This window comes from Antedon mediterranea, chromosome 1, assembly GCF_964355755.1.
Source record: "Antedon mediterranea chromosome 1, ecAntMedi1.1, whole genome shotgun sequence".
In the NCBI taxonomy this organism is placed as follows: Eukaryota; Metazoa; Echinodermata; class Crinoidea; order Comatulida; family Antedonidae; genus Antedon; species Antedon mediterranea.
Genome location: NC_092670.1, coordinates 9,463,891 through 9,491,806, shown reverse-complemented (window position 1 = coordinate 9,491,806; position 27,916 = coordinate 9,463,891). Strand labels below are relative to the sequence as shown.

The 27,916-nt window shown below is 31.9% G+C and overlaps 2 protein-coding genes across 7 annotated transcripts in view; one reads left to right on the top strand and one right to left on the bottom strand.

The window, feature by feature from the left end:
* Positions 1-27,916, bottom strand: part of LOC140055996 (tRNA endonuclease ANKZF1-like) — a 344,549-nt gene that overhangs the window by 248,220 nt on the left and 68,413 nt on the right. The window lies entirely within an intron of this gene.
* LOC140055646 (SWI/SNF-related matrix-associated actin-dependent regulator of chromatin subfamily D member 1-like) overlaps positions 1-27,916 on the top strand; it is a 125,759-nt gene that overhangs the window by 72,895 nt on the left and 24,948 nt on the right. For all 6 annotated transcript variants that reach the window (XM_072101042.1, XM_072101010.1, XM_072101002.1 and 3 more), the window contains 2 exons: positions 6,398-6,523; positions 7,026-7,139. In XM_072101042.1, the coding sequence (XP_071957143.1) occupies positions 6,398-6,523; positions 7,026-7,139 (240 nt within the window). The remainder of the gene's footprint in view (positions 1-6,397; positions 6,524-7,025; positions 7,140-27,916) is intronic.

Sequence of the window (27,916 nt, the reverse complement as noted above, 5' to 3'; positions counted from 1 at the left end):
AGGCAAATTTTTAATTTTTTTATCTTTAAACAATCATTTTTATCTGTACATTTATATATATATATATATATTTATTTTTAGATTCAATTTAATGATTGTTCAATTTGATGCTTTGCAATTTTTAAATTTTTATGTCTTTGTATTTTTATTGTTTACTTATATGTTCAAGTGCAGTATATGGAGAGCCATCTTGATAGTTCTTTGCACTCATGGCAATCCTCAGGGTGCTGCACCGCTGTCTTGTTGTGTTTTTTTGTGCCTGAAAATTGAATAAAAAAAAAAAAATAAAGCCAAATTGAACAAGAATGTATTCCAAATTTAATGTGCTTTTGAACTAATTATATGTATAGATGATTTGATTTGAATCTATTTGGAAATTTTTTTTAAAAATATATGCAAAAGTAATAACTTTAATTACTGATATTTAAAATAAATAAATTTGTAAAGGTAAAAACAGTCTGATAAATTGCAAAGTTTTCGGGCAACACTAGCCACAAAAATAAATATATCAAACAAATTAATTAAAAATGACTAATTATTTGGTTTCATATTTAGAAATACTTGAAAGGTTACTTTGCATTTTAAAATTGTTTATAGTTTGTAATAATATAAAATAATAATAATAATATAAAATACTTCAGTAAAAATATTCAAGGTGATGACGATTAATGAAAATAGTGTTTTTAAATAAAGCTTGACTTATGACAATTTTTAATTATTTAAAATACTATGATAATTTACAAAGAGATCTGTTAAAATACATTTTTGAACAAACAATTGTAGATTGCAAGAAAATATGTTGGTCATGTTTTTATCATTTTAAAAGTAGAACAATTCAGTTAAACTAATTCCCTGACCCATTTTTAGAGGATTTGACAGCAAATCTCGTCAAAATGTGTTCATTGATTTTGTCAGTTCCATCGTTCTATGTGTCCAGCAACAAAAAATCTGCCTGTCCAAATTGATCAGCCTGTTCCCCCCTTTAGCCATTCGTCCCTGAGATTTCCCCCATCTCTTCATTGAATTACTAGCTAGGGAGTTATACGGATTGTAATCGGTAATAGCAAGCATTTTGATTGGGCAGTTGTCCGTTGACAGATTTATCTAAAGCTGACCCCGCCACCCCTTTTTCCGCTTTTGTTCGTGTCTCCGTTATGTGTTCTAGATATTTTGGATTTTTCAATTTTAAGTGAGTGACTTTATTTGGCAAAACTGTAAAGTCTGTCAATACACTATGTGTTTTTGATGTAATTGCTCATAATTGTCAATATTTTATTCATATTTATTCAAGTCATCACCATGTCCTGTCGGGGTTTTTCTAAAGCTTTGGTTGAGGCGCCTTTATTTAGTTAAACTAGAACATCAACACTAAAACCAATTAAGTAACTTACAAGAATCATATTATTATTATAGTATTTAAAATATACAATAATACAACATTTTAACTTCAAAATTCAAAATATATTAATATATTGATGATTTGAAGGGCTAGTGTTGCCTGAAAGCTCTGAAAATTTTTCCGTTTTGCTTTATCGTTTTCATTTAGCTTTTTGCTTATGTCCATTGAGATCCAGCCACTGATACCCACAGCATTGTCATTTTATCAGTTCTTATTATATTTTGTATGTCCATTGAGATCCAGCCACTGATACCAACAACATTGTCATTTTTTCAGTAATTTCAAGCCTTTGGATTTAAATATCATTTATATAAATGTTGAAACAACATTTTATTGTACATTCACAGTATAGCAATACATTGATATCAAAGAATCGTAGCTATTAGTAGCTAATCCAACGAAGCCGGTTTAAATTATTATTTAATTATCTCTTGAAAACTGATTCTAAACGTAAAAGCAGTCAAATGAATTTGACAGGAAACAAGGCTTTTTGCACTTGTCACAAGTGTGTTAAAATTGACATCTTTATCAAATTAGTATCAATGCAGGGTTTTTCTCCACCTCCACTAATTCTCGGTACTGTCTGTATAACTCAATTCAATTTCTTTATTGCTGCAAATGCTATCAAGGGCTAATATCTGCTTAAACATACTACATCATACAAACATATACATATTTATGAATAATACCACCAAACTTGCGAGTTAGGATGACTATAACGAGGCATTTAATAAAAAGGCAAATTGCCTTAAAATGTAAATGTGATGTTTCGAGAAATTATTCTCATCATCAGAACAGTAAACAACGCCTAGAGTGCTTATATACCAACAGGACATATTGTATGTAAATAAGTAAAGTAATTAGCATAATAAAACAAGGAATGTAGGCAACAACCAATCATATGGCAAGTGTGATGCCTAAGTTATAGATTTGTTTCAAAGAAGGTTTACTCCACGAGATTTGGAGGGCTTCCTTGACCTTAAGTTTGAAAGCGAAATCTGCAGAATCCAGAACGGTGAAGCAACCCGCATTAGCGAGGGCCTTACACCGTTCAAGGTCAAGTTCAATATTGAATATCGAAACGTGGCAGGCTATAGGCGCTTGACCTTTGACAAGATCGCCTAAAATTTATAATTTAAATCTACGATACTTAGTATTGTATATTCAGGAATAGCCGCTCCATAGTCTCTTTGCTTTTCTTCCTTATATCTTATTCTGATTAACTCAAAATTATTTTTACTAACAAACATTACTATTTGTATGCCTAGTGTGTAAACATTATTGACATAATTTCATAAACATCTTCATGTCGTACAACTACTCGTAACATTTTTTCTCAACTTTCTATCATCTAAAAGTCGTAGTTAGTCATGCCTCGGGTCACATTCTATGGTCTCCGTACAGGTAGGCTACTACATCAGTACTTCTATGAATGGATGACTAGCCGGTGACAATAACGCTAGTTGGTCATACACAGTACCGTTTTGATTTTACGATCATTCGGGAAACCACCTCACGACGAACATATACATATTTACATTTAAAATGGTTGTTATCATTACTCTAGTTATTATGGTCATTACTACTGTTATTGTTATAATAATTCTACACTATCATCAGAAAATTCTATAATACAGTGTCGCGTAATGTGTCACATGTTTTCATGTACCAAGCCTAACATTAACCTTTATTAATACACGCTCCACCTCCATATGATACATATGTGACATACAATGCAAATTTTCCTGTGATATTAGATTTTTTTAAACCAATTGAAATATGAAACTTGGGAAGATAAAGATAAATGGCCGGAAATCAAAGGTGCGGTCAGTATGTGTTTTAAACAGACTTCATTTGGTAATTGAGCACTAATTTGTCGGACAGAATATGGTTTTTTAGACGTGAAGAGGTTTTTTTTTAGTATTGTGCTGTTGGAAAAAAAAGTTTTGTTTATGTTATCGAGAAACTCTGTCCATGTATCCCCTTAAGAGAACCATGTTTTTAACCATCTTTTGTTTTTTGATGATTGACCACAGATATTGACAAAAATATATAAAAAACACAATCTCAATAATTTAATTTAAATTATAAGTGTCACTACTAATTAAAATCACTTTTTGCGTTGTCGTCTGGTTTAACTTATATTCCTTGTCACTACAGCCAACTAATAAGTGGAATTATACCTTCCGTCCATCTAGATCATTTCCCTTTTGTATTCGTGTTAACCTGCAGGCAATCCCCCCTTTTTCCGTTTCATTTTCTTACAGCCTGTGGCTGCTTACATCATTTGTAGCATTTCAAATCCTATTTTGACAGCTTGGGTTGTCCATAGGTTAAGATTACCCCCTTCTTTTTACCTTGATCTATCATTTACTATATTAATAGGAAGTGTTCATGACACACTTCAAATTATAAAGTCTCTGGGGTGAGCAGGCCGTCACCAATGCAACATTGCCTTGTTACTAGCTCTCACTTAATCTTACACTATATTCATGTGTTAAACTCCCTATCAAGCCAGAATTGTCTTCAAGAATTGTCGTCAGATTATTTTTACGTCAATTTTAATGTTGTTCATAGCCGTCTAATGCCCCGTGGGTATCCAATTCGATTAACATGTGTTTCTAATGCATAAAAATCACCGTTGCCATTTTCGATTCTGTCCCCCTTTTAACCGACCTCTCGCATCCCATATGTCCTTCTTCATTGGCCGGTTGTCATGGTTTGACCTCATCAATTCACTGTCCTGCTTCTTTCTCGTTTTTATATTTAGAATTTCAATGCTACAATTTATTTTAATACTCATCCCTGAAGAGTTGCTAATGTTCTTTTTAATATTAATCTTTGGGCGGAGTTTCAAGAATAATTATAATTTCTGTTTAATGATTTGCTGCTGATGTCATAAAAAGATGTTGCTTTATAGTTTTGAAAAAAATAAATTCTTTTTTGTATATCAATTATAAAAGTAATTTTTATAAATTATAATTATAAAATGCATAAGTTATAAAACATAATATAACATTAACACAACGTTGCTCAACATCAAGTACCATTTTATTCAGTATAAATACCCCTAATAAGGGGACACTTTTCTGTGAAACAAATAGGAAACAATATATGTTTAAACACTACAATCAACCTATATTCATGCAACACTCGTATTGATTATTGTAGAGAAACCGTTTATTTAAGGAAACCTGGTATTTTGATTTTTAAAGAACATAAATCTACTTTTCGAGCATTTATATGTTTGATTTTCTTATGTCTTACGATGTACCTATGTCTACTCATGTGGACTGGTGTGTTTATAAAAATAATGGTTTTCACTTTTGGTTGCAGAATACAAACTATTATACAGATATTGACTGTTTAGAGGTTAAATATAAGATTTGACATCCCCGAGGGAATGATATTAAGTTCGAGGGAATATATATTTCCCGAAGCGCCAGCTGAGGGAAATATATATTCCCCGAGAACTTAATATCATTCCCGAGGGGATGTCAAATCTTATATTTAACCGATATAAAAGGCAATATCTGTTATATTATAATATTATATAGCCAAGAACAAGTCTGCTGGTGGGTGAAGCTAGGCTAGGCAAGGCCTCCTATAGTATTTGTATTGTACTTAAACAAGCCTGCCTAGACACCTTACCTTGCGAAGAAAAATATACAGATAATTACTAATTAATGATTCCTTGGCAATAAAATATTCACTTAGGCCTAGGTCGTTTCCATCAATAAGCCTATTAATAATAATATTATAATCAGGTAGGCCGAATAAACAATTCGTCTTCTTCTCTTCGAGGAGCCGAATCACCGGATGTTCAGCGCGTACTAGTTACTAGGTTACTACCGTGAGTATTGACCAATCACAAACTGTGTTTCATCACATTTAGGGTGGACTAATAACAAATGAGGGCGCTATGTATGCATAGCTTAAATCGTTTAGAAGATTAATTTCTTCAAGCAACTTCCGTGGTGCAGCGGTTGAATCGAGTAGATGACTTTTGTTTATTTATCGGCAAACGCGAGTGTTGCCACACGAAAATTACACAGTCAATATCATCGAACTCGAGAATGTTTATGTTTAATGACAGGGGACACGATAATTACGCGAAAATTACACAGTCAATATCATCGTTCTCAAGGATATATACGATTTACGATCCTCGCAGCGGTAGTCATGTGATGCAGTTTCAACCAATCGCGTTCGCGTATTTACATAGGCTATGTAATATATTAATATATTAAATGTTAATACTTTAACAAATATTTATTTAAAAATGAATTTGGAAATTAACAGTCAAATTACATGTTTTACATTATTTATAGCAATAAATTAGACAGTTTCTTCTTTCAATTTATTATCATGCGAATTAGAAAATAAAGTTATTTTGACTTAATAGTAGGTTGCACAAGTACCTTAGTGTATTGCGGCCCCGGTTATTGAAATAAACTTGAAAGGTACAACCTACGTCAAGGAAACTATAAGTAAATTATAAGCAAACAGTCCATGTAATACACGCATGTTAATGCTTATCTCGTTTTAACATTTATTGAAGTGTTTATGTTAGATCTGTCAAACATATATATATATATCAAGGGTCGTCGTTAAGGTTATTTTTAACTATCCCATCCGGCCACTGAATCGGTTTTCATACTGGCCCGAATTCAATGTTACTGGCCATCAATAATTTAGGTTATTTTTAACTATCCCATCCGGCCAGTGAATCGGTTTTCATACTGGCCCGAATTCAATGTTACTGGCCATCAATAGTTTTAACACATAATATTGTTGTAAAATTGTGTGTAAAAATTAAAGCGATCATGTATGACAATTTCTGTTGAAAAAATGGACTAGCCAATACGAAAACATTATGTGGAGTCCAAAAGTAAATTGTAAACAAAAATTGTATATTAAATGCAGAACTGAATGTGGTATTTGTCTGAAATGAATTTTTTGTTGTTGTCTACATCTTGATCATTTTTTTATTTTCAGCAAAAAAGGAAGTTGCGTGTTTTCATCTCCAACACGTTTTACCCCGGAAAACCAGATGTCGGTGAGGAAGAAGAAGGTGCTGTTGCATCATGGGAACTTCGAGTTGAAGGGCGCTTACTTGATGATGTAAATAATATTTTTTCTGTATTATATCCTAAACTATTTATGTTGTATTGTATATATTTAATATCTATAGGTTTATGTTATTTTAATATCAACTTATAATTAATAAGTTCCATCTTTTAAGGATTTTACCTCGGTCTCATCTTCATTTTTTTTGGCCGTTAACCGAGGATATTATGTTGTGATTGTCAAGGATAAATTTGTTTCTTAAAGTTTGTTATTATTATTTCCTTCAACCAAGGCAATCTAACAACAGGATTCTTAGCTCCGGATATCAAAGGGTGACTGCGACACATCTCCATAATACAGTGCTGTTGGTATTTGTCGCAGCCAGACATAAGATCAAAGGACTGTTCCGAGTTCCTATCTTAGCAAGCCGAGCTCAGTGTCCTGTTGTTAGACCACCTTGCTTGTTATTTTTTTTACCTTTATTTAATTCACTCATATGAATGCAAAATAAATTAAATTTTTGTTTGAATTTATTTTGACTAATAATTGTAAACAGGCTAGTGGACCAAAGTATGATTCAAAGCAAAAGAGGAAGTTTTCATCTTTTTTCAAGAGTCTTGTCATTGAACTCGACAAGGAGCTGTATGGTCCTGATAATCATCTTGTGGAGGTAAGATATGATGCCACTAGAAATCAAACAAATCATTTATATTTATATACCGTACTGATGCGGATATTTTAAGCCCACCTCCCTTGTACGTGAAATGTGCTAGAACTTTGGAGGTGGGACTATACCATGGATTTCCAAGTGGATGAACTGAAAATGACGATCCTTCTTCTGGCTATGATCTAGGCTATCAGACTATAAAACTATTTATGTGTGATTCCTGATGTAGAATTTCCAATGAATGTTTGGTTTCCAATGATTGTGGGATTCCCAATGATTGTGGGATTGATTATGAGATTTCCAAATAACTGATGAATAATTCCTGATGTGTGTTTGATTCCTGGTGTTTGTGGGATTCCCATTGATAACATTTTTTGTATGGAAACCAAGAAAGAAACTTTTTTCTAACTCTCTGGATCTGTAAAAGAAAAGTATAAATTCAATCCAATTCATGGTTTCAGAATAAAGAACAACCATGCTTTATAGCATTATGATATAAGATTCTATTAATAACATCTATAGAAGTTGTTTTAATGGTTACTGCCTGACGTATTGATCAGACGTACTTCAGACACATCAATCTTTGTGTTACATTTTGAAGACCACCAATTGATTTCCTTTAAAGTGCAGTTGTACTTTTGTTTTGAATTTAGGCCTATGTCATACATTTACTACATTATGTGTAGATTACCATAATTCATTTTGCTTTTATACAATAATATTTCTACCGGATAAACTGTATGGAAAAGGAGAAAATACGAAGAAAATAAAATGAAAGAGAATTTAATTAAAATCAAGGAGAAGAAAAAAAATTTAAATATGAGGACGAATAGGTTAGAATTAATAAATATTACTGATTCAATTGTATTGATATAATGTTAGGGAAAGAATACAATAAAATGGTTTATGTCACAAAAGAAAAATAATTAGCATCATCATTGACCTGATTTTATTCATACAAATATTCTTCTTTCTGAATAACAATATAATCATATCTAAAAATAATAACTGTTAAGTTTGTTGCTAAGCACTAGTATTTATAAATCAATATTTCCCACATAAAAAAAAAAAAATAATTTTGACATTTGCTAATATTTCTTCTATAAAATTGAAGCATCCAAGCAAAACTAAACTTTTCCGATATGACTAAAAGGTTAAATAGGTTGCAAATCTTTTATTTATCTGTGTACAACAATTAACCAGTAGTTCAGGTTATAATAACAGTAATATAATTAAAATATCTCAAGGTTGTCCTATCTAGATCAATATTTGTTGTTGCTCTAATTTCTTTACTTGTGTACTTGATTGTAGGTCATATTTTTTAAATGGGTTGATTGCCCTTAATTTTGCAGTTAACTGGTTTCTTTTTCTACTATCAATCATGCTTTCTTCTATTCTTGCTATATCACTGATTTTGGTAATAATTGTACAGTACTAACTTCCACTGTACTTCCAATGTTGTTTTTGCTATTTTTAATGTTTTAGTACTACTTCTAGTTTTGTTGCTACCTTATTCACTTTGATTGGCTTTGCATTCAATGTTTTAATTAGTACTGTACTTCTGCTGTTGCTACTACTTTTACTAGAATTGATGCTACATGTTAATTCCACTTCCACTGTTGATGACTTAGTTTTGCTATTGCTGTTGCTTCCATTCTTTGTGTGGCTGTTCCACTGTTTTTGCTTCTACATCCACTGTTGTGGATGCTACTTCTACTGTAGTTGACCTACACTTTTGTTGCTATTGGATTCTTGTCAATAACACTTATACTAGTGTTGGTGACACTTCCACTAAGTGGTACTGCTACCATTCTTCCAGTGTTTGTATCTGTTATTTCCACTGTTGATGTTAATTCCACATTCTTTGCTACTTCCACTGTTCTTTTTGCTACCTCCACTATTGTTGCTTCTACTTCCTTTTTTTTATTACTACTACTAGTACTACTTCTGCTTTTCTTGTTGATACTTCCACTTATGTAGCTGCTACTTTTATGTTGTTGCTACTATTTCCATCTTTGTTGCTACAGCACATTGGCATCTCCAAAAATTTTGATTACATCAACATTTGTTTAAATAACATAGTATAAAATTGACTCCAAATAATGATTCAACGTTTCGATCTTTATTTGATCATCATCAGGAATACTGATAACCGATTCAATATTTGCATATTAATTATGACATTATTGATTTTGAGAAAAAATGGATTGTATTTTATTGTTTGAAATATTTTATACTTTTCTTTAAATTTAGATTATTATATTAAATCAGTATCAATTTGTTGTAGAGGAGTTTATTGGAAAAGGTCAATTTAAGGAACTACATAATTTAGACAGGTTTTGGTAAACAATTATTATAAGCATTTTGGTTAGTATTAATTAGTAAATGATATTGAGTATATACCATATGCTGACTAAGATATTGTATTTCATTTTAATTTGAAGTTTATTGATTCTCTTCTGATAAAAGATTTTTCAGTAATTGTTCGGTTATTACCTTTTAAAGAAATGATTATCCCGCTTGTTTTTGCCCTTAGCAATCTTTTTTGTTAAGATCCTAGTTGTTCAGATATGTTTATGTTGTAAAATACCTGTAGAATAAACCCACAATAAATCCCTTTGATTCTTGGCCTTGTGGTATGTACCGGTATGAACGTGTAAACAGAGTACACGCTTGGTACGCAGATAAGTCGTTGTTGCTCAGCCAAGCGACTAAAATTGCCTACTGATTCACACGATTACCGACATGCAATCAAGTTCAGCGATTGTTGCCTGCAGAACGCATTGAGATTGGGTGTCGTCAAGGTCAAGGGCAATATTACATTACTTGTGTACTTTCCGTCTGTTGATGTGCCAACAATGAGCAAATCGACGAACCCTAAACCCGTTTCCAGCCTATCACACCCGTAACATAGCGGATCCTGTCATCCAGAAAGAGTAGTTATCGTTGTTTTATTTTTTTATTTATTCATTTTTCAACTAAGTGCAATAAGATATTTGATACTGTAAAATGAACACATTGTAGTTAGTGAGTGAGAACTAGGCCGCACTTAAAAGGTGGCTTCTTCAGACTCTTTCATGACAAAAACCAGTTTTGTAGTAAATAAAACACACTAGGCAACCTATCTTTATTTGTGTGTGAAAAAACAAACTTTTTAACTCAATCTTTTCTTAGATTTTATTTTATGAGTTTTCTAATTTAGCTTAGGTATTATATGTTTTAAAAAACCTATCTGCAGGCCCGTAGCCAGGGGGGTTTTTTGGGTTTCGGGCGAACCCCCCTTTTACCAGCGAACCCCCCTTGAAAAACAAAGGCCCCACTTCCAAAATCGTGCAATTAATTATCATCATTTTACTTCTATTGACTATGTTTAAATCGATCGAAAATACAGATTGTCCGATGTCAAAGTCACTGCTGAGCGTGAGATCGAGAGATTGTTGAGAGATGATGGTTATAAATATGACAGAAAAATGGACTGACCAATCGCGTGCTTCGGCCGGTGTATAAGACGCACTTTTGACATGCAAATTTGACCTCTAAATGTTACCCTAATTAATTTAATTACCTACTAATACTTAAATTAATTAAAAATAGTGTACTACTCTGCAATTTAGGCCTAGCTAGTTACTTACTCTTGTCTAACCACAGTGTGGTAACAAGTTTATTGAATTTTTAGTTAAGGTAAATTGTCATCCTTGACTGTATTAATTAATATTACAGTACGCATTAGATATTCTACCCAGGCCTAGTAATACTCTCTGAACTCGCGGGTGTGTATTCTAGCAGCATGCAGCATCACAGCGCAACACATTTATGGAAGAGTCCATTAATTACGGTGGTGTCACATTTTAATTACACAATAACTATTTCCCTTGATCACGGTGGTTTATTTTTATTACATCTCTATGTCAACAATCACATAATTTTATAATCATGTAGGCAATAGTTCGTATGTCAAGTGATATCTAAAAGAGTGTGTTGTTATTGTGTTAAGTAGCTTCCCTTAATCTCATAGTGTATATGGCCAACAGTGCTCGCCACCAGGCAAGGAGCATATTGCTGTAATGCATGCATGGAAATAGGAAAGATTTTCATATAGGCCTACCCAACATGATATTCCTGGTTCATTATCAGCCCAAAAAACTGAACATCATTTGGATTGATTTTATAATGGTCATACACACAATAAGAAGGTATATATTTAAATAATATGAAATTAAAGTTACTTAAATAGACATAAGCTAGCCCTACCCACACAGTGCATTGTAACTGAAACAATATGGGGATTTCCCTTTTCATTGAACGTTCAGTTGAAGTAGAGACTGATTACATGTAATAAAGGCAATCAAACAAAATTATATCATTTGATTCTAATAAATATGTCTCAAATATCGTTGTTTTATTATTAAAATACCATTGTTTTGATTGTAAAATGTTTGAATTTCGGCCTAGAAATAAGTGCGTCTTATGCATCGACTACATAAAAAATACTAATATTTCAGGCTCCGTTATGGGTGCGTCTTATACACAGGTGCGACTTGTACACCGAAATATACGGTACTATTTGTTTTTTATGTTTATAGGATAAGAAATTATTAAAGGACCTAATATAATATACTTTTTTGCAACAATAAAGCTGTATTTCCTGATCAGTACTACTAACTTCCATATATACTGTACTATATAATTTCTCTGCATAACTCAGATTTTAATAGGTAAAAAATGTCTCTGTAAGCTTATTAAAACAACCGAAATTGCTCCGAGAGCCAAAGCTTCCAGGGGCCTTCGCCCCCTGGACCCCGCAAATTACTTGGTGTCAAGAAAACCTCCCTCTGATGCATTCTGGCTACGGGCCTGATCTGTGCTATTTGGTCAGGAACATTTTTCTTTGTGTGACCGTTTTCCTAATGAAAAATTTGCACAATTGCAAACAGCATTATTAAAGATGTATTGTCCCCCAAAAACATGAAAACTGAAGATTAAATAATATGTAGGCCATTTTGTTAAATATTTTAATGTCAAGTAATAAATATTCACTTTAAAAAATTGAATCAAAAAAGAAAAAAAAACATGTTTTTGTTTTTAAATTTATTTTGGTTTTTAAGTGAAATCTATAATTTGTGCTGAAAGTCTTTAAACTGAAAATCATTCTATTGGTTTTGTAATAACTTGTTAGGTTTTGCAACTGCTAAGCAAAATTGTTTACTGTAGTAAAAAACCCTGTACTATAGCCACCATCATTTTTTTCAACATATGCACTATAAACTCAAAATCCGTTCCAAAATTCTGATTTATTAGTTTTTTATTTTTGTTTTATATACTGTTTTCACAAATTTAATTTTCTTCAAATTGAATATCATGTTTAAGAATTTCTAATTATAAATGTTTAGAAAAACAAACTGCCGTAAAAGACTGTTAAAATTCCATGGACTAATAATTAGAATTATGTGTATGGTTGTAGAATTCGAATCACTTTCATCTACTGACAATCAAAATGCCTGTCTGTATCCACCAGAGATTTGAAATCATTTCTTTCTTTATAAATTTCTTCCAATTTGAAACTTGTTGACAAATTAATCGTTTGAGAATATATATACATTTGTGTAAATTGAATTTTATAGTTTTCTTTCTTCCTTTATAAAACATTACTTGGAATTACACCTGCCAAAATATTATTGTCGTTCATAGTTTATTATTTAATGTAGGTATAATAACGGCCAAAATAATAAACATACCACTGTTTTACCTGGAAAGTGCATTTTATCTACATATACAATGTTCGATGGCTTGATGATGTATTGACTATAAATATTGTTTTTTTTGTATTCACTAGTTAATAACACTGTTTCATTCAGTTTATTTTCCTCTTTAACTGTTGGAACTGTTGATATTGGATAACACATATTTATTATTATTCTTTATAAGTACTTTCTCAAACATACACTTTTAGAACTTATGGACGAAAATAGACAACAACTTTACTTACGGTCATTTTATGTATCGCTCTTTTTATCAACTCATTTTGAAAGAAAGAAAATCGATGTCACCGATTTTGCATTACACACCCATCGAAGTGTAAACCAATCCGAGAAGCTTTTAGAATGACCCGCCCTATCGTACCACTTTTCCATTCGTGATGGATAAAAATTAGGAAAAAAATAAAGCTTGGTGTCCGACCTTCTTATATGACTCAATTTCAAATACCATGTGTAAAAAATTTGTAGTAAATTACCGTATGTCAAATTATAACAGAAATGTCTTCTCATCACTGTCCCCTTGTTGTTTACAACAATTCTCCCCCATACCTGTTCATGCGTCAACTTTGACCGCTTTTTCTTATCGTCTTCACACCGCCTTTTTTTATTGTCTTGACCAACCATGTCAATGTTGTACAATGTTTTACAATCATCAACTTAGTAACGATACATTTTTCGTTGGTTATTTTAAATAGCAATGTTTCCATATATTTTATATGTAGTTAAATTGTTTTTATTATAATTTAAGTTACATTAGATTTGTAGCATAAAATAGAATATATTTATATTGTACAGAGAGGAACCCACCCTCAGGTTAAAGCTTACAAGCACACCTATATAACATAACAAATTTGGTAAAGTTCAAATATGTAATTATTCTGAGTGTGGGGTGTAAGCAGGAAATTCGTCGTCAAAGTATTCTACCTAGCACAAATTATAACTGTTAAATTCCCTTTTATACAATTCTCTTTTAACAAGTTTTAAAAATATATAGTTTTGTTTAGTAGCAAAATTTGAAAGCATTACATTTCACTTCACATGAAATTAAATTGAATGTAGTGTTGTAAATGTTTAAGTTCAATTTTCAAATACGATAATGACCAAATGAGTCAACAATATCTGTTTATGTAACGTGTGTTGGCTTTATTTCAAACATAAACCATCAATTTAAATTAAACTTGTCTTATAGTGTGTTTTATGCACTTCAAATTAATTAAATCATTTTTATCTTCCCAAATTTCTGGGCTGAATGATTAAACATTTTTAAATGCGTGTACGTGAGGTGTGAACGAGCGTGTGTTCTGTATCTTCAGTTTTGTCCAAACTTGTTCACTTCCTGCTGTGTAGACATGTTGAAACAGGGTCTAGGACGCAATTTGTATGTCACATGTAATGTGTCTGTCTTCGAGTACATCCTCGTTTCTGGGTGGAAGAAGGTACAATGTATATTTATTGTACGCAGTATTGATTGTTGCGTCCTAATTTATTTTATTAAGACGACCTTGAACATAGCATTTGATAATTACCATGTTCCCCAATGTTTCTGTAAGTAAAAAGTAGAAAGAGAAAATTCAATAGCACTGTATGTTTACTTTAAATGAATTAAAATTGGTACACAAATTCTGAATGTTATTGTTAATGTAGAAAGTCGAATTTGACTGTTTAATGATGCAGAGTCAAATTTAAATGAATAAAAACATTTATTATTTTAAAACGAACGTAGTGTTTGAATTTTTATTAGATTAATTCACTGCGTTTTTTTCTTGATCATCAGAAGTTAGGCCATTGAAAAGAGTGGCTCTTTGATTTTTCTGTCATGTAGAGAAGTAGATCAATATGGCCATTCTCCAAGTTATTTGAACACACATTCACCAGACAGTGCAATAGTAGCCCTAATCATTAAAATGGTAGAAATAATGCATGCCATGTGATATAAAACCAATTGAGAACGTGGTTTGGGGACTGTATCATTTATGGAGAGGGGTGTTCAATGAATTTTCTACTTTTCGAGTATATTTTGCTCTTCCGAGAGAATAAGGCCCTTGTTAGTTTATCCAGGTAAGCTAGGCACAAAATATACTTTTAGATTAGTCATTTATCTTATCCAAAATAAATATGAAGTAGATATGCTGACCCCCTCCCCACAATATGCCAATCAGAAACTTATCTATAATACCATTCTTTCAGAGATTGAATCAGTGTAGTTAGATTGTTACTAAAGTATATCAAACAGCCAAAACAGGCGTTCATCTTGATATCCATCACAGGTCAGTATAGCGACCTCGTTTATTAAACTTATATAATAAAGATCGTTATCGAAGCGTTGCTTTTGTTGACATTCTGTTAGACTGGCCATGAATACTACTAACTTTAGTGTCATGATGATGTTTGATGTCTGTGTCTCAAACGGACAATACTTTTCTTCTTTTTTTTTTAACTTTTTTTAAATTCTGAAAAACAGGATACTGATTTGTTCAATATCTGGTCATTTTTATTTGGTCACAACAATCGAAAACGCAAAGAACAGTAATTGCTAAGCAATCACATTTTCAATATGATAAAATGTGTAAAATACAGTAGAATATTTATTTGAAAAACAAATCAACATGATGAATATAATATAATTAAAATGATAAATGTGTATGTACTGTAAAATCATTTAAAAAATGTATATTTTATTTTTAATTTATGGTTGAAAATTATTATATGACAGTAGTATAGATGTATTAATGTCACATAAAACAGAAAAAAAAGATAAAACTTATTATTTCATATATTTCTAAGAACCACAATTTTTGACATTTTCTTGGCCAAATTAATTTTTGATATAGTCATTCAATAAACATATAACATAGGATAGGTAATATACTTTTAATGCTTGTATTTTCAATATTTATCAAAAAAAATCAAAACTAACGAGGGAAAGAAAAAACAGTGGCTAAGCCCTAAGAGACCCGCAATTTTGAAATTTTATATATGAAATTAATTTGTAGAATGTAAACATTTGGCACTGCACTGTCCTTCACCAGATATGTTGAAACATTCATTAAGAGATTATAAGACGTGCTTTATGCTTAAGTACTATATGATTCAGTTGAAACTTTACTAAGTTGATCAGGGTCATCGGAACATTCATAATGTATAGTTCAGGGTCATAGCACATTCACATCATTTTTGTAATAATGTATTTCATAAAACCTTGCGAGTATTTCTAAGTTCTTAAGAATTTTTTAAAATTTATAAATACGGTAGTGGTTTAGAGACTGTAACATATCATATAAAAGTTATACAACTGAGTGTTCTATGTTTTCTTAGTTTTACACCATCAAATTGTGGCCCAATATTATTTATTGTACCGTAGTGTATGAAAAAAAAACGATAAAAATGACAAAGAAATAGCTACAAGCATGCTATGTATTACATACAAATTTTAAAAAGTTAAAGAAGTTAAATTATAAAAATATAATACCAACATACACAAATTAAATGCGCAAGAACTGTGCATATTATTTGATGCTGTATTTGTTCTGTTGGACGTCATAGTTCAATAACAAGTTGTAGTAGACCATCGAGTTAAATTTAGAAACGATCACGTTACTTCTAATTATTATGTTAAATATCTAGGTATCATATTTCATAATAATACACACATGAAGCAACATCTGTCAGTTCAATTATTTTAATTCTCTTTTGTGTTATAGTGTTAATACAATCCATGGAGAAAACTCTATAATCTTTATAGTATTTAACAATCCATGAAAAACCTAAATTGTTGTGTTTTCAGGAAACCTGATAACGTGTTACAATCCATTGAAACGTTATAATGTTACATTGTTATTCTGTTGTTATCCATGGAAAAACATATTCCAATAGTTTTGCAATCCATGAAACCATTTTCTTAATAGTTGTTTATTCCAAGGAAAACCTATCCTAATCCATGGAAATTTATTTTTAGATTTACAATCCATGGGAAACTTTTCAAGACCATAGAAAACGTATTTATAGGGCTAAAATGAAAAGTGTTATGTTATCCATGGAAAACCTGTATTATAAGTTTATAATTCATGGAAAACTTATTATTCCTTATTGTTAATTCCATGGAAAATCTATATGCTAATATTATGTCTACAATCAATAGCCCAAACTTATTATTTTAATAGTTTTGTTATCCATGGAAAACCTGTGATTTTAGTGTTTACAATCCATAGAAACTGGATCTTACCAATGGTTCATTTCAAGGAAAACCTATAACTAATAGTACTATTAATACTAATAATCATGGAAAACTTTTTATGTGAAGCGATATTCGTTGGGGTTCATAAAATCCATGAGAAAGGTGTTTACATTTGGCTTAATTTGTACATGTGAACATGCACTAAATATTAATACATTTAAGTTTCTCTGTGTCATTAGTAGCCTGGCACATCATTCATCTTATCAAACATTTAACATCTTAACAATAATGCCTTTGTTTAGTTTAACTCCAAATCTTCTAGAAAGGAATTTATACTATTTATCAAACCCTGGATCCAAAATATTCTAATATATAAGTTAAAGTCATGTACATACATCCTTCCTATTTGCTTTTTGTGGTAAAAGTTTTGTAATATCCCTGTCAACAGTATCGATGACCTAATAAAGGCTACCAGATATACTAACACCTGAAAGTATATAGGCCTCTCAAAATGTTCTAAAATGCATTTTTGGTCCACTTTATTTGTCCAGAGGATCTTTTAGAATTGGTTAAATAATCATTTTTTTGCAGTATTATTAACCTTACTGCAGTAATGTAGAAAGAAATAAGTAGTAAGAAAATTATATTACATAAAAAAAATCTTCATTTTGACAATTAGTAACTTCTACACTATGTTTTTTGTTAAGGTTCTACTTAGTGGTAGATGTCATTATTTTCTCCTTCAAATAGGTTGTTCTTGAAAAGCCTCTATCCAATTCTTACTGGGCACTGAATGTACTGTATGAAAATACCCACTAAATTCAGAAAATTACTAAAGATAGGACTTTGGTTAAATTCAGAACTTACATTATTTTTAGACCCTTCTTCAAAATGCTTGATCCAGCGCCACTGTAGACTACTTTGTTTGTGGTAGCAAAGAAGGTATTTTAGAATCTGTGGTGTGATCTATTGTTTATATTCACAGACATGAACTACAGAGCAAATGTGTAACATTCCTCACAGGATGATTTGTGCAGAATTGCAACATAAACGTGAAACCCAAGTGAACCCAACAGAAAGTAATACATTTCACCAGAACCTTTGGCAAAATATTTATCACCTTTTTATTGTCTATAGACCCAAAGTTAGTAGCTGGTGTTGTCACTCATTTTCTCTTTCAACATATTTGTTTGTAATTTGACTTGATTAATGCGACCATCCAAGCTGCGTCATTATATCAAAACAGGAATGGTCTATATTCATTCACCTTTTAATAATTTATTGTACATGGATAATACTGTTTACTGTAGTATAGCTATTTAGGTCTTACAAATTATAAGATAGTAGATATATTGTTTTAAAAGCATGTCATTGTTTGGTTTTTTCCCCCAGTAATTTGTCTTTGGAGCATAATGCTGTACTGTATCTATTGAGGTCTTGCCTATAAACATAGTTTATGACATTTTTCAGTCTTGCCTATAACCATAGTACTATATGAAACAAGAAGGAACTTTTCAAATACAAAAATTAATAATAATTTACCTTTAGTTTTACCTTGAAACTGAAATAGTAAAGAAACTCCCTCTAAACCAGAACTTTCCAAAGTTCCTACTATAAAAAAAAAAATCAAATAATAATAATAATGAAAATAATCAACAATGATCTCTGTCATTTTGGGCAAGCCCATGAGCGGTCCGATCTAATAAGACAAAACGTACCTTTGTTAAAAAGTGTTTAAAAGCTAACATAACCTAATAGAATATTACATTTTTATAAACAGTTTAGATTCAGGTTTGCATACTGGTACTGTGTTTATGTATTTAGATTTTGTCTTGTTTCATAATGTGAAATTCAGTTGAAGCAAATGTTAGGAGTATACAAGTTTCTCAATGAGTGAAATTTATAAATAACTATAGAGGGCAGTGTTTAATAATAATTGAGTTTTGGCTTGTTTCTTCTATGATATTTCTTAAACATTTTAATAATCTTTATTAAAATGTAGAATAATGTTGATATATATATAAATATCTTTACTTTATATATCATGTAAATTATACAATCGTGTATCTGACGAAAGTTTGGTGTTTTCCAACAGTTTGGCACTTTCTTTTTGGCCTTTTTTACTTTATTGTTTTGATTCAGCTTTTTTTCCATTGAGAGGATTTTTACATAATTTTATTACTATTTTATATAGTATTTTATAATATCATATATTTCAAATCATATATTTGAGGATGCAGTAGTCCTAATTGTAATTTAAAGATAAATACACTTTCAATCTAGAACATAAATAAAGGTCTTGTAAAGAAATGTCCCTGAAATTGCTTGCTTTTACTCAGTAGCCCATTTCCTTTTATCTGTTTTATATCCTTGGTGTTTACTGGTTAATATAGAATTTCTGGGATTATGACATTTGTCTGTCGCCAACTGCCTGTGTGATCAGTTTCCTGTACTGACCAGAAAGTACCATCAAATTTACGTAACATGAGTGAATAAGAATTAAATTAGTGATTCGTGTTTGTACCCTTCGATACCATGAGACATATTGCCAATGGTTTATTGCCAGTTAAACTAGTACAAATTGATAACTTAAATTAAATTATAAATCAACAGGTAAAGAATCAATTCTAAACTGCCTGGGGGTATATGGAATGTTCATTAATTTGAAATGATAAAGATTAGGAAATCTGTAGGAATAAGAACAGCTGTTCCAACAGAGATTCAAACCCAGAATCTTCTACTTGATATGCAGATGTCCTAACCATTAGACCACTGGGGCTTTCATGGTATTGTTCAAAGCCTATTCCATTATATTACGACATTGCAGAAGTTGTGTCATCGTATTGCAGTCCACCAGACTAGGACGTTTCACCTTAACCCCATATGAAACATTTTCACCCACTTAGGATAATTTTGTATTAATGAAGCAAGCAATGAAGTGAAGAGAATACACAGTTTTTACAGCAAACGATAATAAGATTGTTGGCAAAGAAGATTAATTCCATTTATGGCATGCTTGGTCTACGACAACCCAGTTATGTCATTCCAAATCAACGTCTGTCGAGTTCTGAACACGTAAACTACCTTCATTAATAAAAACAAGAATTTCGGACGAATTACAGATCACGATTTTGAAAATAGTGCAGTCACTTTTCATCCTGAGCACCCACTTTTTAAAATGTGTTATGATGAGGCATATTTAAATATTTTTTTAATGTTTGTTCTGTATTCATCGAGTCATAAATTAAAATGTTTCTCACATGATTCATACAGACAAAAATGCTTTTAACTTTTTGTATTGACTTAGATTATCAATGTCACAAGATAGAGGCATTTATACTTGATGAATTGAGCAGAAAAATACGTACATTTTTTTGCTGTTTTAAAGTTAATTTAGCCCTGTTTATTTGAAATTAGATACAGTTATTACAATTTGATTTTAGGGATTTTGTAGATGTAAGATTACTGATCAATCTATCAATCAATTGTTCCATTTTTATAGTGCTCTTAGTACTGTCAAAAAAGTTAAAAAACAAATGAGTTCTGAAGCTTTCCAATGATGACTGAGTGTCATAATGTTTAAGGGTAGATGGTTCTACAGGGTAGGTCTAACACTAACAGTACTTAATGTTTGATCTCCTCAGCTGTATCTGCTCCTCAGAATGTCTAGAACACTCAATGGCTAGATCTTAGCTATTTCCTCCATGATGGTCAAAACAGGTATTGCACTTGGCATGGCACACTAAAGGATCACTAACCTGTTTAAACAGTTATTAAGTTTCTTGCCATACTGGCCCTCATGTTCCGTACTTGCCCTTCTTTTTAGTACTTTTTGAATACGGCCATACTGCGTTGAAACACCGGTTCTCGTCAGATCACCGAAGTTAAGCAACGTTGGGCCCGGTTGCGTTCTGGATGGGAGACCGTCTAGAAATCGTGGCGGGTGCTGTATATACTGGAGAGTGATGGTGTAATGGTAATATCGGACTAGCATGTGATAGGCATGGGTTCGAGGTTATCTGTACCATACTAATTGCATCCTTAGGCAAGATGCTTTACTCTCATTGCCTAATATGGTAGGCGCTGCACTGCTGGCTGCCGTGGGTCCGTGGAGGGCCTAATCCAAATTTCCTCACTGAGGACAAATATTAATACAAAAATACAAAAAATACTTGCCCAAACTCAACTTTAAAAGCTGTTAACCAATTAAAAAATATTGAATTATTGAACTTATTTTCGTTTTTTATCTTTAAACTTCTTTAAAAAGGTTGGCCTAAGGGCAGATGAACCAATTTTTAAAGAAAAATTACTTGTTAATGTAATTATGTTTATATTTTATGGTTAATAGACAACCTCCGCCTCCTCCTCCCGTCATATTAAATTGTCAAATATAATACATTTTGTAGACTTTATAGAGCTGTTGTGACTTTTCCCAAGATTTTGAAATTCCTGTCGACTAATAATTTCTGAATTTCCGTATAAAAAGGAAGCTTTTAAATTATGGATCAATTGATTTCAAATATTTTTGAATTACATCCAAGGAATATCTTTCTCTTTTTTTAATGTATGACACAGTTATATAATAAAAAGAGTTTAATTCCATCAATGTCAGTTTTTTTTCAAGATAAGCAGGTGTTTCAGGATTTACCAGAATAAATTGGCTCCAAATAATAATAAATAATAATAAGATTTATAGAGCGAACATATCCACAAAGTGCTCAAGGCGCTTGTGAAAACCATGAGAAATGCAACCATGAAACTAAAAACAACAAAAAAATTTGCAAAACGGAAAAACCAGTATTAAAAAAGAGTAAATGTTCCAGAAACACTTGTCTAGGTAGTAGTAGTAGTGGTAGGTTAGGCCTAGCTATTAAAAACATTACATAAGAGTAATCAAAGATTAATTAGATCGATGAATTACAATATATTTGACTTTGTGTATTTATATTAGGGTACATCTATCATGATTCGGTACTTGCCTAATTGTCCTGATTGTCAATTTACAATTATTTAAAATTTATATTATTTGATAATGTATAAATATTCTGGAATTGCTCCTAAATCTAGTGACTTAGTTTTCTTCTCTTCTATACCACACTTAGAACAGACTTTAGTAACATTTATATTATTATTAGTATAGTCAATGAAAACATAAGTATGAATTTGTTTGAAATTGGATTTTGTTTTTTTTTAAGTGAAACACAGTAGCAATATTAATGTTTAACTTCAATTTAATGAACTACTCATCTCATCTATTAGTATAAGTCAAAGATGTAAAAACCTAAAACAATATCGAGCTTTTATTTCAGGATGTGGAGAAAAAAAAGATGATCATTTCATGCAAAGATTTATCTGCAGACATGCGTATAGGCCCAGTATACAACATTGTAGCTTACAGTGTTCATTTTTACCATCTTCTGTACTTTTTTGACATACTTTTCATCTTTTGTTTTTTGTGCAGTGCAAGTCATGTAATTTCCTCTTGTTGCAGGATAAAATAAATGTTTATTCTCCTCTGTGCTTTAGAACTCGAGGATGTGGCTTAAGTCCTCAATAGTCATTGTCTAATTATTATTATTAATGCACTTAACATGTTATAATTTAATTATAAAATGTCTAATGTAATATGATTTTTCACTTCCATTGATGACACACAAATGTATGAAGGCTAGAGTTAATATTAATTATACAATATTTGTAGAAAATATATATTTTCTATATTTTCTAATAATTTTATGTCTATATTATACTGCTAGTTTCTTTGTATGTATAGATGTCTTTTGAATTAGTACACTAGTACACCAGTGAATGTTTTACTTACTAAATGTAATCTCGCAAATAAGAATCAATGTGATTTTTTAATCATCATCTACAACAAAATACAAAGTAAGTTTATTGCTCATGGCTGCCATAGAAAAATCTTCTTATCATTTTTAGGTTATCAAATTTAATTTATAGTCTTTCGAGTCTCATCCCGATTGAGGAGTTGGTCCATTTGCGCATCCTACTGTCATCGACCACTCCTGAGTATCCATAATTTTGCATGATACCATGTTGGTGTAGAATTATAATCAATTACTATCACCACGCCTCTTTTTGTCCACTATGATATGGGCAGATGAACTCTCACAGTTAGAACAATTATATTTTTTTTTTAAATTTTGAAACGGTTTATTAAATTTGACTTTTTAAACACACATTTTATTTTCCAAACTTTTATTTCTGCTCAGATAAAAAAAAACCGGAAATCCACTGTCGCCAGAAACACTTGCGGCTATATCAATTTTTTTATTCTGTTTTTGACATTGATTGATAGAGTTAAATATTACTAAAGCTACAATCATTTCTTATCTTTTCTAACAATTATTTCCTAAAAACTACAAAAAAGACTTAATTGTCTAAAAAAAGTATATCGTTATCACCGTTTAAGTAAAACAGACTCGCAGTTTTTCATTATTCAATGACGCTTGCAAAAAAAAATAAATGAATCTCCCGGACAGTTTAAAACTTGACACCATGGGGGAGGGATTTTCCCAGTGGACGCCCGTCTAACCCTTTTCAAGGTCCTTTCTCGTTCCTTATAATTTGTCTCGCTCCCCTGCTTATCTTTATTTCCCTTCACTGTTTCTGTGTCAATCACATGGTCTATGTCCCCCTTCTCCTGTATCTTTGACCCTTTTCTATTAAACAAGCTGTTTGCCCCTTGTACCAATTGTCTCCGCCTGTTTCAATACCACCACAGATGTTGCGTTCCCCTGGCACCCTTATTCTATTAGTTCAATCCCCACTTCCTTACAGATGTTTTACTCCCTCGACGCTCCCATTTTACCCCCAATTTATCGTCCCAATTTCTTAATATCTCAACTGACCATATGTTCTCTGATGCTATCTATTTTTTACCCATGTTTTGTTTAGTCATTTTAATTTGTCATTTGATTGCGGTGGATACTCAATCCATCTTTGTCCCGCGTACCCATTGCTCAATTCACCCATTTCTGTTTTTTATTTACGTCTATCTTAATTTTGTTGCTTTTATTTCTCCTGTGTGCTTATATCTACATGTCACCCATGTTTCTCTTTTGTTTTGTCCATCTTAATTTCAATTTATAATTTGTTTACCGCTTGTTTTCTCTGTGTCACCCAGGTCTTGTCATATTTTATCAAATTTTATTCGTGATCAATTTTTTCTTATTGGTGATTTGTCCGTTTTAATCTTCTTGTTGATCTTTTACGTCACCTTGTCATCAATACTTTAGTCATTGTTTTTGTCAACTTTATTTTAAACCTTTCAGTTTTAATCACTTAGTTTTATTGCATGTTGAAATCAGTATTGTCCTTTTTGTATCTTGATTTTTAAAGTTCAATTCACCTTTTTTAATTTTCATAATGTACACCCATTTCATTTGAATTTTTAAAGTAATATAATTAAAAATGACTTTTTGGTTAAAATTTAACAATACTGTAAATGTTGTCTAAATGTTGCAACCATAATTGGGAAATTGAGTTTTAATTAGTTTTAATTAAAGTTATTAGACAGATATTTTTTGAAAATGCCACAAATTAGGTTTATGGCAATTTTTGGTTTAGTTATAGATTAGTTGTGATTTGAATGTTTTATGAGAACCTTTAGTTTGACCAATATGGCTACTTCAACTCCTAATTTCCATTTTGTTTGTTTCGAATATGCATGACAAGGCAAGTTTAGTTACATAATAAAATAACATGGTTAATTTTCTTCCACGAACGCAACCTGTATCGTACACAGATACTCAAATCTGGACTGATCATTTGTAACACCAATACAGTACGACAAAACTGTTGTTATGGTAACAGGTGGTTGATTTTTAAGGCGTACAGGTGTCCTAGTTAATGAAGCAAGACCAATGACCCGACATACCAAACACATGGGTGATGACAGCTATCTCTTTCATGTGTCATGGTCAGTCACAGCGTGTACCTACTTTTATTGCTTCCTTTAGCTATGGACACTTATTGTGTTTTCAGGCACACAGGCCTCTTGCTGACTTATTCATACATGAATATGCAATAATTATTTGTTGATTCTGCCCACATGCATTTTATACAGGTCACTCTGCCTTATAAATTATAGTAATGAATGTTTTTATTTCAGTGGTTCAAATCATCTGCTGGCGGGTCATGCTTTTATAGTGACTAGTGTAGCTTTTATAGTGACTAGTGTAGCTTTTATAGTGACTAGTGTAGCTTTTATAGTGACTAGTGTAGCTTTTATAGTGACTAGTGTAGCTTTTATAGTGACTAGTGTAGCTTTTATAGTGACTAGTGTAGCTTTTATAGTGACTAGTGTAGCTTTTATAGTGACTAGTGTAGCAAACTACTTCATAGTTTGCAATATTTGATATAGATTCTTTCAACACTTTCATCATCACCCAAAACCTACAAGTAGTTTAGGACAAGATATTTTAAATACAGGGCTCTATTAGGGTGCATTTATAAAGTTCCGAGGATATCCTGGTAAAACTTGGTCATTAATCATTCTTGTGTCTTTAAAGCTTGGTTCCCACTAGAGATGCAATGCAACGACATAACACTAAGTGATTTGACCAATCACAAGCGATGGATTATTCGAACAGTGGTTTGTCATTGGTCAACTCGCTTGCGTTGCGCGTATGTTTATGGGTTTACGTGTCTAGTGGGAACCATGCTTAGTAGATGTCCGTCAGGATTTAACAGGGTTAAAGGGTTCAGGGGCCAGAGTTAACCATGAAAATTTGCAGGCTACACGCTGGACTCAGACTGTGTCTTAATGTTTGAAATAAAAAACACAGCATTTTATGAGATTTCTATGTAGCAAATAGTAGTTTAAAAACACTGAGACGCACAGTTTGTATAAAATTGGATGGTATGTACATAACATTTTCTTTTCTTTTTTGGGTTTCTGGAATTTAAATGGATTACTTATTGAAATGAAACATGTATAACTTGAAACTTTGCGGGGGTTTCTAGTAGAGACAGCTATACTACATATTGTAAATATTTTCCTTTGTTATTTCAATGAAAGATAGATAAAAGATTGATAATGTTAACACATACAGTAGTCGTGATAATGTTATTTCTGTGAAAAATTGCATTTTTTTCAAAGCTTAGTTCCTAAAAAGAACTTAAAAACATTAAAGGGAAGGTCAAGCCTAATTTTATCTTTTAACCATGAATCCTTCATTAATTGAACAAACGATCAGTATATAATTCAATTTTGTACGAGTTGTAGTTATTGAGAAAACGAGATTTTAATGCCGACTTTTCCTGAATTGAAAATCGCCATCTTATGCTCTTACAGCTTATTTATGACGTCAGATACGTCCTTTGTCGAATTTAAGCCTCGCGGTTGTATAGGTATGCTATGATTGGTTAATCTAATCCCTTACATTGATTGGCTGAAATCGGTGACCCAGCGAGCAGTCAAGCGAGGAGCGAGAAGAGCGCGTGGTTCCGGGTTGTTTTATTGTTCATTGGTGTTAGCGAATAAAAAAAATCTACACCTCTTTAGTAATCTCTTTGACAGTACTGTATACATTTTACGTAGTCTGGGTTCCAGACGGAGTTTTGTCTTAATATTAGTAAAAAGATAAATATTTTGGCACATATGGCGTTTCATACGTATACTACTTGATTTTGGATACTCCGTCTGGGGAAACACGCACAAGTCACGTGGTTTGACACCAAGAATTCTTGGTGCATACGATTATCCGGTTGACTAGTTTCAGCTGCATGCGATTGGCTACTCACTCGTACACCGTTTTAATATTCATATTTCAGAATTTCAAAGACTCAACAACTAAGATGATGCGCATGGGCTATGTTACATTTAGACAATGTGTACTTGGGTACATTTATGAAAGTTTCTGAAGGCCGGCTAGAAATTATTTTATATGCCTAGTAGTCTGGTAAACATTTGATGGTATTTTTTCCCAAGAACATGAAAACTCGTCTTGATATGATAGGCTAGCTTCTCCGCAAATCAAACATTGAATGGATCATTTATTACGCGGAGATAATTTTGATTTAATTCCCACCCAGACCCTGTCCTGTTCTGTGTGGTGGTGTAGCCCTGTTGTGTGCCGGTGGTGGTATGTAGGGCTACTTTATTGGCGTTTTATTTGGCAGGTCATGCGTGCGAGTTGAGTGGGACCTACGAAAGAGGCCTAGGCCAAGGACTAAACAATTAATAAACAAAACAACTTGGCATTACGATTTTATATTTCAACAGTCTCGATCGTACATTAAGCACTGGTAGGCCTACGTACTCGATCTCTTTCATTTTGAAACAAAATGATCATTGGTTGATTCGAAATCCATATTTACATACCGCCCGCCCCATATAGCCAAATACGGTAAGATAACCTACGTCATTCTTATCGTATGTTTGCGGTCTGCAAATCGATTTCTATACGTGTTTCACAAGTCTGTATTTTCAGACAAAAATCGCGGTCAAAATAAAAACAAATAAAAAAAAAAAGATAATACAGACTTGGGGCAAGTCTAACATTTTACGCTTTGTTCTTCATCTTTTTGTGATTTTAAATAGTTAATTGTATAACCGCAAAATGGTCTTTTGTACAGCTATCGGCTGTACAAATAGATCGAGTTCGTCAATGGGAAAGGGTTACATGTTTTCCAGTCTCTAATTCTTTACAGCAAATACATTCAACATCAACGGACATTCTTACACACAGGCCGCATGTACACCATTTATCAACCGACTGGTTTACACGCGAATTTTTATCCATTTCGTTTAACCTGTCTCTATTTAAGCTACGAGCAACTAATTCGCTCTCTGTATATATTCAAGCTCACACCCGTAACCATAACTG